The sequence below is a fragment of the Pleurodeles waltl genome, chromosome 6 (genome assembly GCF_031143425.1).
Source record: "Pleurodeles waltl isolate 20211129_DDA chromosome 6, aPleWal1.hap1.20221129, whole genome shotgun sequence".
NCBI lineage: Eukaryota > Metazoa > Chordata > Amphibia > Caudata > Salamandridae > Pleurodeles > Pleurodeles waltl.
The window spans coordinates 286,420,576-286,437,604 of record NC_090445.1 but is presented as its reverse complement, the minus strand read 5'-3'; the positions used below and the strand labels follow the sequence as shown (position 1 = coordinate 286,437,604).

At 45.5% G+C, this 17,029-nt stretch overlaps 1 protein-coding gene across 2 annotated transcripts in view; it reads left to right on the top strand.

The window, feature by feature from the left end:
* CD79B (CD79b molecule) overlaps nucleotides 1-17,029 on the top strand; it is a 207,663-nt gene that overhangs the window by 85,894 nt on the left and 104,740 nt on the right. For both annotated transcript variants that reach the window (XM_069238084.1, XM_069238083.1), the window contains exon 3: nucleotides 11,070-11,384. In XM_069238084.1, coding sequence (XP_069094185.1) covers nucleotides 11,070-11,384 — 315 coding nt within the window. The remainder of the gene's footprint in view (nucleotides 1-11,069; nucleotides 11,385-17,029) is intronic.

The following is a 17,029-nucleotide window of genomic DNA, read 5'->3' as shown; positions in this document are numbered from 1 at the left end:
CACATTCACCAACACTTGTATACATGCATTTACCAACACACACACATACTCGCATTCACCAACACTTACATACACGCATTCACCAATACGTACATACACGCATTCACCAAAACGCATACATACACACATTCACCAACACTCACATACACGCATTCAAGAACACTTGCATACACGCATTCACCAACACGCATACATACACTCATTCACTCGCACCAACAGACACGCATTCACACAAACATACCAACACTCACTCGCTTCAGCAGTCACACACGCATACGCACTTACATTCACAAATGTAGACAAACACCCACTCACACACGCACACACAACACCCCTCACCCTCCAACCCTCCTCTCCTGTTGGACGATCGACTTACCTTATCCGGTGAGGAGGTCATCTGCCACGGAACAGGACCCGGTTCTTCCACCGCCAGCAGCGCCCCACCATCAGGACACTCTTTTTGGCTTGGCGGTGACGGCTGTGGAACCACCTCTGCGCTTCCGACTGCTGACATGACTGCTGATGGATTTCAGTCCAAATTGAGGCAGCAATCCTTTAGTACTCATAATAATGCGCTCTTCTGGCAGCCGCAGCCCGCAGCTTCGGCTGTCTTTATAAAAGACCACCAAAGTCATAATGAGGGCCACCGTCCTGCTGTATCGAGTATAAGCTTTACCTCAGCCAAAATGTGTAATACAAGCAGTCTTTTTAGTTTAAGCACACAAATGTGGCCCAACCCCCCTTTTCAGCAGCACTCTAAAACCTCTCTTTTTCACATAAGATAAGGCGACAGCTACAATGTCAAGTCAGACATACCCAAATATCCAAGTAGATTAGTGTAGATCTGGACATCAAACAAAACCGCACTCTGACACATACATTTTATGATAGAAGAGGGTGCTGGGACTGCAAAACATTCCTTAGGACTGCAAACCTCCCATCTGTGCAGCTGCCAAAGAATAAAAAACACTGTACCTAGCTGTCTAGGACACTTTAACAGTAATACAGTGCCATGGGTGTGCCTTCATAAGTTCAGGTTCAGGCAGCCATACTACTGCTGGCTCAGGCAGCTGGATAAATAAACAAGGTAGTCATAGTTGTGTGGAGGGCAAGTGCTTTTTTTCTTTTGAATCACCCAACTTCAGCCCAATCAAAATATGTACTCCTAGTTACCAACCTGTGGGCGGAGACAAAGCCCCTCTCTTAGTACTGCTGAAAGTTTCTTTTTAGGTTGATCACATTACGTTTGGTGACAGGTGTGCTTTCTAGCCAGATTTAAAAAAGGATGTCACACTAAAACTTTCACTCTACAGTTTTTAATTGGAGAAGTGTGGAAATAGTAAAACGTTTTGCCACTGGCTTCAAATTTCAGTCATGGATGTCATGTTGAGAAAAGATACCACTAGACAAGTTTCCTTTGCACTGGTGAACGAACAATGGTGTAGGATCTGTGCATTAGTTCAGTCTATTTCCAGTAATGCTAGGTTTAAGCTAACTCACTTCAATTTTATGCACCTTACATATGTGACACCAGTACTTCTACATAAAATGAATCCCAGCAAACCCATTGGTTGCCACAGATGCCATGCTCCTGTGACATCTTTCTTACATTTTGCGTGGAACTGCCCAGTGGTACATGCATTCTGGATGACTGGATGACTGTTGTGGGGCATGCGGCTACTGTAGTGTGAACGCTGATAGAAGCGGAACCTTTTGTTTGCCTGTTGGGAGATATCCAACGGCGTAAGGATCTGAAGATAGAGTTTAAGGGCCATATGTACTAACACATTTTCCCATTGACACAGAATGGGAAAAACCCTTTGCTACATCTGGCCCTAAGTTCTTACACCTGTTGTTGCTTCTGTTTAAGAGAAAGGTTGCAATTGCCTGGGTTGGTCAAGCTAGCCCCGCCGTGGAAAGATAGGCAAAGGATGTGATTCAATGGGCTATAGTAAAGGAGGCATGCCAGCAAAATTCAGATGTGATAAGAAGGCAGAAGAGGTCTTTGGAATATGGAGGAACTGCTGGTCAAATTCGTAGACCCGGAGTGAACTCCACCGATACAGATACTTGAAGCCTATTCCGTTTTTGGGAAAGAGAGTGTCCTGCATGTTTAACTCCTGTATTAATGTATGACACAAGCTGTGATGACCCGCTCCTCTATGTCAAATTGTTACAGGGGCTTTTGTTTATGTATTTGTTGCTATTCATTTGATAAAACCACTACATCATGTTTATTTTAAAAAAAGGTTCCTTTGCACACCCACACACAGCCCTCTTGACCTAACCCTCTCCCTACCTTTTGTTTTGAAATTTGGAATTTCTTGAACCTCTTAATTGAAATAGTCTTGCATATTGTTTTCATTTTTTGAGCAGTTGTATAAGCTTGTTCTAATTAAAAATAGTATTTATTGTACCTCAATGAACGATGTGTGCCCTTCATAATCCACCCACACTATCTCTGCCCTGTAAGCGTGTATTCAATTTATAGTGCATTTTATGTGTATTCACTTTTCTTTTTTTAATTGTAAAATTGGCAAATTCACTGACTACAACCAGTTCATGAAAATGGTATCTGTTACCAAATTCAAAAAGGTGGCTACGTGATGTGGCAGCGTTTTCTCCTCCATGTTAGGATTTGAAAACGCTAGCATATTCAATTAATCTCAATCAAACAACAACAAACTTAAACACCATAACTAATTGGGCCATGAAAACAAAACTCCAATCAATGAAGATCGTCAAAGCTTTATTACAATCACAAAGCAAAAGTCATGTAAATAGTGTGTAAAACTAAGTTATACAAATAAATGAAAACCATAGGCTGACCAAATCTGCCAAACAAGTTAAATCTACTCAGCATCAGTACCATTAAATATTCCAACAAAATTACGCAGACAAGCCATGTTAAAATTTGTGCAATAGAAACTGACTTTAAATCACTAGATGATGACATCAGCCAATAATCAAATTCAGAGTTCACATATATACATTTTATGAGGCTGGTTATCGAAGCTCAACATTTCAATTTGAGAGGTTTTAGAAATCACTTATCAACATTAAGAGGACGGTTATTCCCTACTACTATCACAAATTAGGACAAGCATGGGCGGGAACGTACTAATACATTCTGGAAAAAGCAAAAAGAAAAGAAGACAAAAATAAGTTAGAAAAATCATCTATCTCGGTTTAGCTTAAACTAACTACTAAAAATAAAAGGTGAACAGGTGTCATCATGCTAAACTAATTAAAATAATGCAAGGTGAAAATAGCATTGCAATTTTATACCTCTCCCAGCAAATAGAAACCACAGCAGAACATGTCAGATCCAGCAGAGCGCATCAGGAGCGTCTTCAGAAAAAATGCAGAAAACAAGCTGCATATCAGGAACGGGCAGGGCACAAATTGATGATTGAATTTAAAGGGGCAATTTAGCAATACATGAAGGACTTAAAATAGAAGCATTAAGTGGGATCTTAACAACAGATGCATCCAAAGAACTTAACTGCATGGGGACCAAAAGTAGACTAACTAAAAGTTTCAGAAGTCTCTGCCTTGGCCAATGCAAATGTCCAATGAAGTTTAGAATGTCAATCAGGTTTGCAACATCTCCAGATCTTCTCAGAGTAGGTGTGAAGTCATCTCACATTCCGTGTGACACCGGCAGTACCTAGTGACTCTTTACATTAGTTAATACAATACAAAGTCTTCCCATAGCTCACAACAGTTTTCTCCTTTCTCATGGGAGTAAGCATTTAAGCAATGGTAAAGCTTTACTTTCCAGTCCTCATGTTCTAGCGTTGCAACAATTCAAGGTTACCACTGAATGAGCTTAAGCACAATACACTAAAACTCTTCTTCTAAACATGTGAAACAACCTAATGGAAAAATGCAGGTTAAAATAAAAGAACTGATTCAACCTTTTCATTACTGCTGTGAACATAAAATTGTAGGCTTAGCTATGCTAACAAAGAAATAAATGCATTAATTTAAGCATGAATAAAACAGGCAAAATATAACAACTCATGAATATATCTTATAGTATTTCAGAAAATGTGTGAAGCATTTCAATGTTAATTGCAATCTTTGTTAACAAATTACATTAAGTACACCTAAGACATGCATTACTTTTTCTGCACACATATAACTTTTAAGGAATAAATCACATAAATATTTTCTAATCATAACTTTCCTTTCTAATGATGAATTCTTCGCAAACCTTGTTATAAATCAGGTTAGCATTTAATAAACTTGAGTAGGCACAAAGGCGGTGATTCTAACCGCGGCGGGCGGCGGTCGCCGCCCGCCATGCGGTTACCGCCAAATGACCGCACCGTGGTCACAAGACCGCGGCGGCCATTCTGGCTTTCCTGCTGTGCTGGCGGGCGACCGCCAAAAGGCCGCCCGCCAGCACAGCGGGAAAGACCCAGCAACGATGAAGCCGGCTCCGAATGGAGCCGGCGGAGTTGCTGGAGTGCGACGGGTGCAGTAGCACCCGTCGCGAATTTCAGTGTCTGCTAGGCAGACACTGAAATTCCTTTTGGGGCCCTCTTACGGGGGCCCCTGCAGTGCCCATGCCATTGGCATGGGCACTGCAGGGGCCCCCAGGGGCCCCGCGGCACCCCCTACCGCCATCCTGTTCCTGGCGGGAGACCCGCCAGGAACAGGATGGCGGTAGGGGGTGTCAGAATCCCCATGGCGGCGGAGCGCGCTCCGCCGCCATGGAGGATTCTCAAGGGCAGCGGAAAGTCGGCGGTACACCGCCGACTTTCCGTTTCTGGTCGCGGCTGAACCGCCGCGGTCAGAATGCCCAGCGGTGCACCGCCAGCCTGTTGGCGGTGCTACCGCGGTCATTCGCCCTGGCGGTTTTTACCGCCAGGGTTAGAATGACCCCCAAAGTCTGCTATGCTAAACCCGATGCCCAAAATGAATAGGCACAGGGTCCACCATAATTCAAACATGCACACTTTACATTACATGTTAATTAATCTCTGTCAGGCAGCTCCCTCTCTGTGAAAGCAATTTTTTCCTCTGTCTCTCTGCCTGCTCGCAATGACGGACAGCTGATTGACAGCTGTTCCTCGCTGCAAGCAGACTGTTTGTAGTGACTTGGCGGCAGCTGGGATTTTTTTTTTTTAAATGGTTGGCAGCAGCAGTAGCTGCAGTGGAGACCCCGGAAAGTTAGTTTGGCAGTGCCGGGGCTCTGTGCTGGAGACCCGGGGATGCATGGAATTGTCACCCCAATACCAGAATGGTATGGTATACTAGACATGTTACATGGCTATGTTTGGAGTTACCATTGTGCCGCTACATATAGGTAGTGAACTATATGTAGTGCACACATGTAATGGTGTCCCCACACTCACAAAGTACAGGGAATTTGCCCTGAACAATGTGGGGGCACCTTGGCTAGTGCCAGGGTGCCCACACACTAAGTAACCTTGCACCTAATCTACACCAAGTGAGGGTTAGACACATAGGTGACTTATAAGTTACTTAAGTGCAGTGTAAAATGGCTGTGAAATTACGTGGACGTTATTTCACTCAGACTGCAGTGGCAGTCCTGTGTAAGAATTGTCTGAGCTCCGTATGGGTGGCAAAAGAAATGCTGCTGCCCATAGGGATCTCCTGGAACCCCAATACCCTGGGTACCTAGGTAGCATATACATGGGAATTATAAGGGTGTTCCAGTGTGCCAATGAGAATTGGTAAAATTATTCACTAGCCTGCAGTAACAATTTTAAAAGCAGAAAGAGCATAAACACTGAGGTTCTGGTTAGCAGAGCCTCAGTGATACAGTTAGGCACCACACAGGGAACACATACAGGCCATAAACCTATGAGCACTGGGGTCCTGGCTAGCAGGATCCCAGTGACGCATATCAAACATACTGACAACATAGGGTTTTCACTATGAGCACTGGCCCTGGCTAGCAGGGTCCCAGTGAGACAGTAAAAACACCCTGACATATACTCACAAACAGGCCAAAAGTGGGGGTAACAAGGCTGGAAAGAGGCTACCTTCCTACAACCCATAGGTGCATTGTTGAGGTGCCCAGTGTCATTTCAAAGGCAGGCCTGCCTTGCTGGCTGCTTTTAAACTTATGTTATATGCAAGTTTGACTTTGGAAATAAAAGTACTTCCAACATCTTAAACTATCTTATTTTTACATACAAGTCACCCCTAAAGTGTGCCCTAAGTCCCCCTAGGGTTGGGTGCCATGCAACTAAACAAGGGACCTTATCAAAATTATTGTCTGCTGGTTTTCTTGGGGTCTACTGGGAAGGGCCCTGGATTCCAAAAACTCCACCCACTACTCTGTGTGTTAGCCCATGGGACAACTGGGTGGGTAAGTACCTTGCACCTGGTTGCTGGGGACACTTACTGTACTTACCTCTGGTGTTTCTATCTTCCCCCAGCCCCTAGCTAGCTGCCACACTTACCTTGGTTGGGGTCACTATTTGACATTCCACCATTTTAGTATATAGTTTGTCCCTCCCATAGGGCCCTGTGTACTTTTATGTTTTTCTGATGGTTATTTTGTGTACATACTGTGTGTAGATATCTCCAAAGGGAGATATACCAATGCTAGTCTAGTAGTGGTGCTGCAATAAAGTATCCTTTATTTTTTCTACACTTGTGTGGGTCTTTCGTATAAGTGAGTTACTGTCTGACTACTGTGGTACTGCAAGTGCTTTACATTCCTCCTGGATAAGCTTTAGCTGCTCACCTCAGCTACCCCTAGAGAATATATGCTATCTAGACACCTACTCACTATCACTAAGGGTTGCCTGGACCCAGTATAGAGTGCTACACCATAGGTGCACACCATAAACTGAGCCTGCCAGCCTCCTACATACACATTAAAAAATTACCAACTCCTTCATAGCCCCGTTAAATGAGGCCTCTTGCAGGGAGATGGCGGGGCCATGGGGCTATACAAAAAGTGTATGTGCCGGGTGGGAGCAGGATACCCAGAAAAATATATAAAAGAAGGATCAAAAAGCACCCTCCTCCCCCCAACAACATTAGGAAAAAAAACAGTAAGTCGTCTTGGTCATTGAAACCATGACCCCAGACAGAACTTACCCTATTTTCTTCAGCATTTCACAAACTACAGCTTTTGCCGTGCAGCTAGGAATGCAGTGCCATTTAGGGGCTTGTTGTGTAGCTGCATTTTATTTGTTTTTGACCTTTATGTGTTTTCACAAAACAAAAGAGCTCATAAATACAATGCCAAAACAAAAAAAGATTGAAAGAAAACCATAGCAAACCAGATGTGGCATACCAGAATGGGGGTAAAGCCAGCGGTAATGGTAGAAAGAGAGGGGGGTCAGGTTTGAGGGGGGACGAGGGGGGTAAGGGGGTCATGGACTATACCGCTGCTGTGTAAGTGGAGAGGAGGGGTGGGTAGTTGGATGTGTTACTTCAGACTGAGTCATCAGAGGTTAAAGTGAGTAGATAATCATGCATGGGCTGCCTTATGTAGATTGGGTTTAGCTGTTTGAGGCTGTAGCTGCGCATATGGCGTCACTTATTGTATCACAATAAATCATGCTTTTCAGTCAGGCAGAGTATGTGGGGCAAACACTGCTTCCCCAATGAAGGACTAATCCCCATTTTGCCAGTAGTAATGCGATTGCAGTGAATTTGTGGACACTATAGGGAAGGTCCTAGACATAGCCCAGCACAGCTAGCAATGGAGGAGTAGCAACTGTGGTTCCTATCATGGTTGAGTATTGCTTAATATGCTGGCATGTCCAGATTAAATGCGCAAAGTCTGCCTTTGCATCATGGCATTTCGAGCACTAGGTTTTTGGGTGTACAGTAGACACAGTGCAAAAATATGAAATGGAGAATCTTTTGTTTGTGGTTGATGGAAATGTGATTTGTCTGAGCACAGCAATAGTACAGAATCTTGCCAGATAGTGGCTGGCCAAGATAATTTTCCCAAGCCCCTCTATCCTGCTGAGCAGCCTCAGGCTTCATGGCGAGTGCAACTTGATATAATCTGAAAATCAGTCGCCCACCATATGTGTTGGTGACAATAAGCGTTAGTGGAGGAAAGTCATCTGGGGCCAGTGGATATGTGGGTAGTCATGAGCACAGTGTATTATGGAGTCGCCTTAGTATAAATTATCCATATAGGAAGAGTTTTGTAGACAGATGTTTCTGTATGTTTATATAACATGGCCATGGGGAAAAAAATCCCCTAGATTGTGAAGGTTGTGACGCTGGAGGATCCTTTTTGATCAATTTCTCAGATGTGAGGGGGAGATAAGGATTATAGACAGAGGTAGGGCGGGGACTATAGGATGCCTCTGCTGAGGATCCAACACAGCTTACACCAGGCCCAGCCGCTGATTGAAAGGGTTTGTTATCCGTAGGGTTTGTTATCCGTAGGGTTATTTGGTAATAAAGAAGTCAATGGGAGTTCACCAGCTTGATCGCGTTCCAGTTTTAGATATGGCAGGCAGGCTTCGGGATGGTACCAGTGATATGCGAATTGACAATGGGCCGCACAGTAGTAGAGTTGGGGGGGTCAGGGACCTCAAAGCCACCACGCTCATAAGGGAGAATGAGGGGATCCCGACTAATGCAAGGTCTGCACCCAGCCCACATTAACCTCAACAGGAGCGCAACATAATGGAGTGAAGAAATGTTGGGTCCGGGGTATTGGGATGCTGAGGAATAGGTGCAAGAACGGGGAAGTACAACCATTTTAATGATCATTACCCAAATCCAGCGCTCTTGCTGAACAGTAAGGTTATCAATGGTGAAGCCGTAGTTGAGTTGAATTATCTGGTCTTATTCCCTACATAGATAAATACCAATGTATTTAATTGTGTCAGCACTCCATGTCAAAGGATATTCCAAAGTGACCTGATGCAGGCCGGCATTCAGTGGGAAAGGTTCAGCCCAATTGATGCAGAGAACGAAGAGCCCTCTGGGGAAAATCCTGTTTAGTATGTATGGCTGCATTTTATATAGCCTAAAGAAGTATAAAGTAAGATACAAGGTGCTCTTGTGGTTGTTTTTTTGATTGACTTTTTTGGACTAAAAAAAACTTTTAAAGGAAGAGTCAGTGACATGGTTGTTTTATTTTATTTCGTGAAAAAGTGTCCCTGACATTTATTTTCAAATCTTTCACCCACAGAATGTAATAATAAAAACTATGTAAAAGGAGATCACAGAGTGTATTTTCATTTATTCATTTTTTTTAAAATAATCAATAATAACAAAATATTGCATTGTGTGATTTATGGAAATTTACATTTGATTAATATTGGTGCCTGAGAGGCGGGAAAGAGGGTGATTTTGTCACAAGCTCCCACCACACATGGCCAGAGGAAATGTGCAGTGGCAGCTAAATATGGTAATAAAATATTACTTTACATTTAAAAAAAGAAATTCACTGAAAATAACAATGGTTAAAGTGATGTTACAGTTAGGTGAAGATGTCAGTTAGAACATTGTTTTAAATGAACAAAACTACTGAATTTCACCAGTTATAATTATCTCAAGTAACTATAACTCATGTCCTAAAGTAACTATATCTCACACTCTTGCCAGGCAGTGCTAATTACCCCACATATTACATCACTCATGACATCTTCTATGACATCATTGGTAATATCACTGAACATTTTCAATGAAATTATTGATGAGAAAACTGGCATTGGCTGGGGCACTAAAGTAATCACAATTCGCACATTTGCTGTGCATTCAAAGACAGACATCAAATGTCAAACTTTGTTTTCCGGGGAAGCTAGGTGTTTACTTTTCTTTCTCTGACTTCAAAGTTAAAGGATCTGCCTAACAATTTGGATGTGTGAACAGAAAGGTTTTTTTCTAGCACACAAAATGTTATTGTCTGTAAATGAACTGTGCATATAGATATTTCAGAAAAAATTAGAACTAAAAAAGCACAAATGAAGCACCTTTTTTGTAATTCTAAAGTGTGTTGTAGACAAATATTTTGATACGTTCAAAACAAATCAGTACTCTAGGTGATGCCATTTCCACATATTATTGCTTGTGTGATGTATAGTTTTATCAGTTAAACTGAATATCTGTCAAATGTAATGGTCATCTCAACTGAAAATGGGTAGTCTGTAACGGCAGTGCATTACCACACCATGTATGCTCCACTCTATGCTACTCCACCCTACCCCACTCTGTGCCCCTCCCCTCTACAATACTCTAAGTCACTCCACTCTATGCCACTCTACAGCACTCTACACTGATCTGTGACATTCCACTCTATACAACTTCACTCCATGCTATGGATTCATTACTACACCTCTCCACTCTATGCCTCTCCACTCTATTACACTCTACTCCAGTCTATGCCACTCTAGGACACTCCACTTTTTGACACTCTAAGCCCCTCTACTCTGCACTGCTCCACAACACTCTACACCACTTCACTCTGTCACTCTACTCCTTTCTACAACACTCCACTCTATGCCAATCTACAACACTCCATGCCACTCCACTCTACTATGCTCCACTCTACTACACTCCATTCCACACCACTTACTCACTCTCAACACTTTACTCCATGGCACGTCACTCTATGCCACTCCACTCTATAGCTCTACTCCACACCACTCCATCCCACCCCACTCCTCTCTACTCCATGACACTCTTCTCCACTCTTCGCTACTCTACACCACTCCATTCTATGACACTCTACTTCACTTTATGCAACTCCCTCCAGGCACTCCTTGCCACTTTACTCCACCCCACTCTACAACACACTACTCTGCATCACTCTACAGCGCTCCACTCCACAACACTACTCTCCACTAGAAGTCTCTTCACAACCCTACCCTCTACATCACTCTATGCCACTTCACTATACAACACTCCTTTCAACACCACTCTCCTCTACACCACTAATATTTATCCATGCTGAACAGCAGCTACACTGGTGTACAGCACGATTAAAACACTCTTCCCTAGACGAGATCTATTGGCTTTGCCAATGCTTGTGCAAACTGACATCATAGTGCTGGATTACAGTTCTAGAAATACTTGTCTCAACTGGCTGTTGTTTTCTGCAGGAGAATGTCAGCAGCATCCCCGTTTCCTCGCAGCAAGAAAAGGAATCACTGTTCACTTCTACTGTTCCTGCGGAGCAATGTGTGCTCCCCGTCACATTCAACGGGTATCCTGGTACAAAGGGACTGAAAATGGCACGCTGCTGCAACTTCTAATAGAGGATCATAATCTACGTGGGAAAATGTTTCAATCCAACAACAGCTCAACCATCACACTCCATAAGGTTCAGTACTCAGACAACGGAATTTACTACTGCAGATTTGAAACCGACAATGGGCCACAGGCGCCATTTTGTGGGACCGAACTCAAGGTGCTCGGTAAGGTGATATTCTACTTTCGACTGGAAATCTGCTACAGTTTATTATTTTTGTATTTTTGGATGGAAATGCATTTTCTGTTTCTGTGGTGATATCCACATTTCTGAATTCTAAAGATTACATTTGAAGTAGAAATCAGTATTGCTGCGTTTTTCTAATTAAAAAAATAAATCATGAATAAGGTACTATGTAAAATGTCGGTATTAAATGATCCAAGACAAACATTCCAGTCATAAATGCACACTACAGTCAACGATTAACACAGTGAGCCTGATTCACAAATATAGTGTTGTGACTAACCCTTGTAGTTCTCCTGACTTCCAGGTGTAAATCAGGAGTACTCCCTGCGTATTCCTGAAATCCACGAGTAAGCTAAGAATTCTACAAGAGTCAGTAATACCTCCTCATACAACATTCTTTGTTAATCGGGCCCAATGTTTTTTCAGAAATGTGAGAATTCCTATAGCATACCCTGAATTCCAAAACATGCTATGTGTTGTGAAATTTCCAGACCAAGCCTAATTGACTTAACTACAGACTTAATAGATCATTATCACAAGACCTATACTTCACAATATGTGGATTTTAAGCCACTGAGCCGCCTCAGAGCACTAACTGCATGAGTCAATATTAATCATTATTGTTGTCGATATGCCCCCTATTGTGCCTTCTGCTCACGATATCTAAAGTTTAAGAGGAATTACTCAGCTTCAGAACTCTCTTGCATGTGAATAGCGTCAATTTATGACAAGCAAACATAACAGAACCTATGTCTGACTTCTGAACGACCTTAATGACCACTATTCTACCCTGACACCAAGCCTCTGATTGAAATGGCACGGCTTAGACACTCTACCATCCACAATGCACACAACACCCTCAAATGAACTTACCCTTAAAGGGCACCTTACTCACTCATAACCCCCACACAATTTATCAGTAAAGTAAGAGTTTTATTAGCGCATCAGACCTTATTAAGTGAATTTATAAAGGGACGCATGTAGGCCGATGGACCTTTTGACTGTGCTTCGAGTAGTTCCCACCATGTCACCCCATACCAATACAAATCAATAGTAGTAACAATCAATAACATCAACAATCAACAGGAGTCAGTAATTTCCACACACCATGACCTCGCGGCCATGAATAACCGCACCTTTTTGTAAAAATGTAAATGTTTATTTTCCTATATTAACAATGCTAATGTCACGTAACTTAGGCCCTCAGGCCCTGGCGGTCAGTGTTTAATCAGTGGTAATACCACAAAGAGGCCGGCGGAAAAAAAATGGGATTACGACCGTGGCGGAAACCGCCAACATAGACAGCCACTTTAACACTCCAACCGCCACGGCGGTACAAACAAACAGCACGGCGGTAAACGCAAACAGACAGGCGGAAGACAATGTACCGCCCACCCTATCACAAGATGCCCATCCGCCACCTTTTCCGAGGCGGAACCAACGCATTCAAAAACACGGCAGAAACAGTAGACAGAAGGGAAAACACTCACCTCTCCACACCCCACGAGGAACCAGGACGCCATGGAGCCTGAATTGCAGATACTGTCGCGTGGGCTCTCATTATCCTAAATGAGACTACTGGATTTCTAGGCAGCAGGATCGATAACGGTGTGGGGGACTGAGTCTGACCCACGTGTAAGGAACTCTGTCACCCTAAATCCGTTTTTTGCTCCGGCTAACTAGCAGTGCCTCATTTCTCCCATAAGGAAGAAATGATTTGGCAGCCGAGCGCATGACATCTTTGGAACTTCTCAGGGAAGTCGTGGTCACTCAGATCCAAACCAACTCTCTCATTTACAATATGATCTCATATACAAATGACAAAGACAGTATAAGTTTTATATAATGTTTTAATAAAACGACTGTATTTTAGATATTAAGGCGTGAGCCGCAATAACCAGAACAATACAACACAGTAGGATTGAAATAGTCACCAGGAGAGTAAAACATAAGAACAAAGCTATCATAGTGTCTAACAGTTTCTACTCTCCCTCTGCTTGTTCTATTTAGAGCACAGCATGTTAAGCTTCTAGCTTGCCTTTCAGAATCACTGGGGAGACATCAGCCCTCATACCTGAGCAAAGACCTGTGATCTTGGTTCAGCATCTGCAACGAGGCAGTCAGCGCCTAGTTGTGGTTCCCTGGTCGGAATCTCCCTCTTGCGTGTATTGGGACAAGGAAGTGATTTTATAACTAACATGTCATCGTGATCACAAAATGTCCCTACGCAGGAATGCCAAATCTAAACTCCTACCACGTCTATCGGCAATGTACCAGACTGTATCCTTGACTGAAGCACAGAGTGAATATGTTATGGAGAACTCCAGTGCTGAAGTAGGCAAAACAGTGTGATATGAATAAAAAACAACACCGTAGAACTGGCTATTTGAAAAATAACAGTACGAAGCCTAATAAAAAGCGTTTAGAGCAAAGTGCACAGAGGCTCTAAGCTGTCAGCAAATGGATAAAATATATTCAGGGCAAAGTGCACAAAGGCCTAAAGCCTGAAGCTAATGCGCAAAGAATACGTAAAACTAACCACACTACAATACTGCCGATGCTGGTCTTTCTTCTCTTCTATCAGAAGCACCAATGACGGCGGCAAAGACCACGGTGAGTACTGCACCTACAACGCAGGGGAGGGGGAGGGAAAATAGAGTGGCACACACACACAACACGCAACACCCCCACCCCCACCCACAACACCATACACACAAATACATGCAGCAACAGTACACATACCCCTCCCCCCACAACCTGGATGAACGCAAGACAAAAGGAATTGATTTAAATGAATGTAATCATGTGAAATCTCATTATCAAAGTTCGAAATCCAGTAAACGCAATTATGTACACCAACTACACAAGTCCGGATAGTGCACCAATCATTGACCGTGGACCACTGGGCCCAAAATGCATGGGCGAAGCCCACCCATGATACCTGACTGGAAACGGAGAGAACACTGCTGGGGCATCAGATTGAAATGCTGGCGGCGGGGTCTGTGGCAGCGGTGCTGGGGGTGGGTCTGTGGCGGCGGGGCATGTGTCAGCACCTGCTGAGGGAGAAAGCAGGATGTCTCCTGCAGCCTCGGACGGCTGGCCACCTTGGAAGAGGCTGGGGACTGTCGCAGCGGCTGTAGACGTGCCGGAGGCGGTGCAGGTGGCGGTTCGCCGCTGTACAGGTTGCCGTGGACAGAAGGTGTGACACTGGTCCCTCAGTCTGTACCACCATGCCCTCTCCTGACCTGCCCTTCAGTTTTTGTCCCTTCCCCACCTTTGATGGTGGCACAGTTGTCTTGCCACTATCCCCTTTCGTTTTCGCTGACCCCTTGGTGGCTGGTGTTTTCGGCTTCTCCCTCCAGGATGTGGGCACCTTTTTCACTTTGGCAGGTGGCGGAATGACCTTACACTCGCTACGTGACACACTGGCAGCCCTGATGGTTGGCGCACTCCATGACCCCGCAGTTGCTGGCACCACTGTGCCTGGGGATGTGGTGGTTGAGGTGCTGGGCTGGGACCTGGACAACCTGGCCCTAGGGGAAGGACGGGGGGGACGTGAAGGGAAGAGGTCAAGGTTTGACAGGAAAAGTTTTTTAGACACACTGGTACGGGTAGATGGAGGGGGTTTGGGAGTAGAGGAAGAGGTAGTGGTTGTAAGAGGTGTACGTCTGCTGAATTTGGGTGAAGGTGCATGGGCTGGAGGCTGTTGTGAGGTGGATGGCTGTTTGGTGGGTGTGTGCCTGCGTTTGTGTACTTTGGGAGGAGGGCTCACAGACATACTGGGAGAGGACACTGGGGATGTGTGAATGGTAGTGGGGGTGGTGAGTGCACGTGAGCGGTGTGTGGTGATGGGCATGCTGTTGATGGAGCTAGTGGCTGAGGATGCAGTGCATGCAGGTGTGAGTGGAGATGAGACTGGAAGGGAAGAGGGAGATGTGGAGGAGGGGGACACAGTGGAGGAAGTGGATGTTGGTATGTGTGCATGGGTATGGTGCTTGTGTGAGTGCCTGTGGGATGTGTGGTGCTTATGTTTGCCTGAGCCACTCTTGTGTGTTGATGTGTGTGCATGCTGGTCTGATGGTGTGCTTGGGATAGGCTGAGGAACAGGGGATTGGGTCTGGGTGGAGGAGGATGGAGGAGGGAGGCTGGACACAGGGACAATGGCTGCCATCAGTGCTGAGGCCAGAGCCTGAAATGCTCTCTGTTGGGCTGCCTGGCCAGAATGAATGCCCTCCAGGTATGCATTTGTTTGTTGCAAATGCCTCTCAACACCCTGGATGGCATTCAGAATGGTAGACTGCCCGACAGTGAGGGATCTCAGGAGATCAATAGCCTCCTCACTGAGGGCAGCAGGGCTGACTGGGGCAGGGCCTGAGGTGCCTGGGGCGAAGGAGATTCCCACCCTCCCGGGTGAGCGGGCACAGGACACACGCTGAGGGGCTGCTGGGAGAGCGGTGCTGGTAGTTGGGGTGGCGGCTGTACCTGTTGATATGGTGGGAACAGAGGGTCCCACCACCACAAGGGAGCTCCCATCATAGGAGGAGTCGCTGGTCTCTGCTCCTGTCCCCGCCGTGGAGCTCCCCTCGCCCTCCGTCCCACTGGTGCCTTCACACTCCGTAGCTTCACCCTCCTGGCCAAGTGGGATGCAGCTCCCTTCTGTTCCGGTGCCAATGCTCCTCCACCTGATGATGCTATTGCACACCAGAACAGGGAGACCACATAAAGGGGGGGGGAGGGGAGTCAGAAGAAAAACATGTTCAGTGCATGCAACACCACTACCGTTGGCAGACACAACAGACAGTGAGCAGCCCTCTGCACTACGCCATGCACGTATAGTTCCTAGATTAATCACATGGCCATGGGGTACAAGGCCTGAGCCTAATTGCTGCACACCTGGAAGTCACAGGAGCCTGACTAGGTGTAGATCGCTCTAACCACTAGTGGGGTTGGGGTGCCACATAGCCTGCCTCACAAGGGACCTTGCCTACCAAGTTCGCCATGGCCTAGGGGAACCCACTGGCCACATCCCCCGCCCAGACACCTCGTAATGCACGCAAAATCCGGAACACCAGGGGGGTCATGGTGCGATGGGCACCCCTCCCATGTTGGGAGGCCATCCCCGGCTGGGACTCCACCGTCTTCTTGCTCCAGCGGCGCAGGTCCTCCCATCTTATCCGGCAGTGGGTGCTCCATCTGTGGTGGAGCCCCAGGGTCCGGACATCCTTGGCGATGGCACGCCAAATACCCTTCTTCTGGTGGGCGCTGACCTAGAGGAATGGTACAGGGGGAAATTAAATTACTTACCCATCTGGACTGTCATACTCATTGCCCCCCGTACCCACCCTTGCCCTGACGCACATACACTCACCATCCGCACATTCAGGCCTCAGCCCCCCCACCATGAATCTTCCATCCACACCACTCAAAACAGGCATTGCCCATGCAGCATGCTGACAATGTACTCACCTGTTTGTCTGGAGGACCGTACAGTTGCATGTACTGGGGGAGGACCCCATCCACTAGTTTCTCCAACTCCTCCGAAGTGAAGACAGGGGCCCTTTCCCCAGACACATGAGCCATTGTTGCTTCCATACTGAGGTCACAGCAGCACTTGCACTGTAGGTC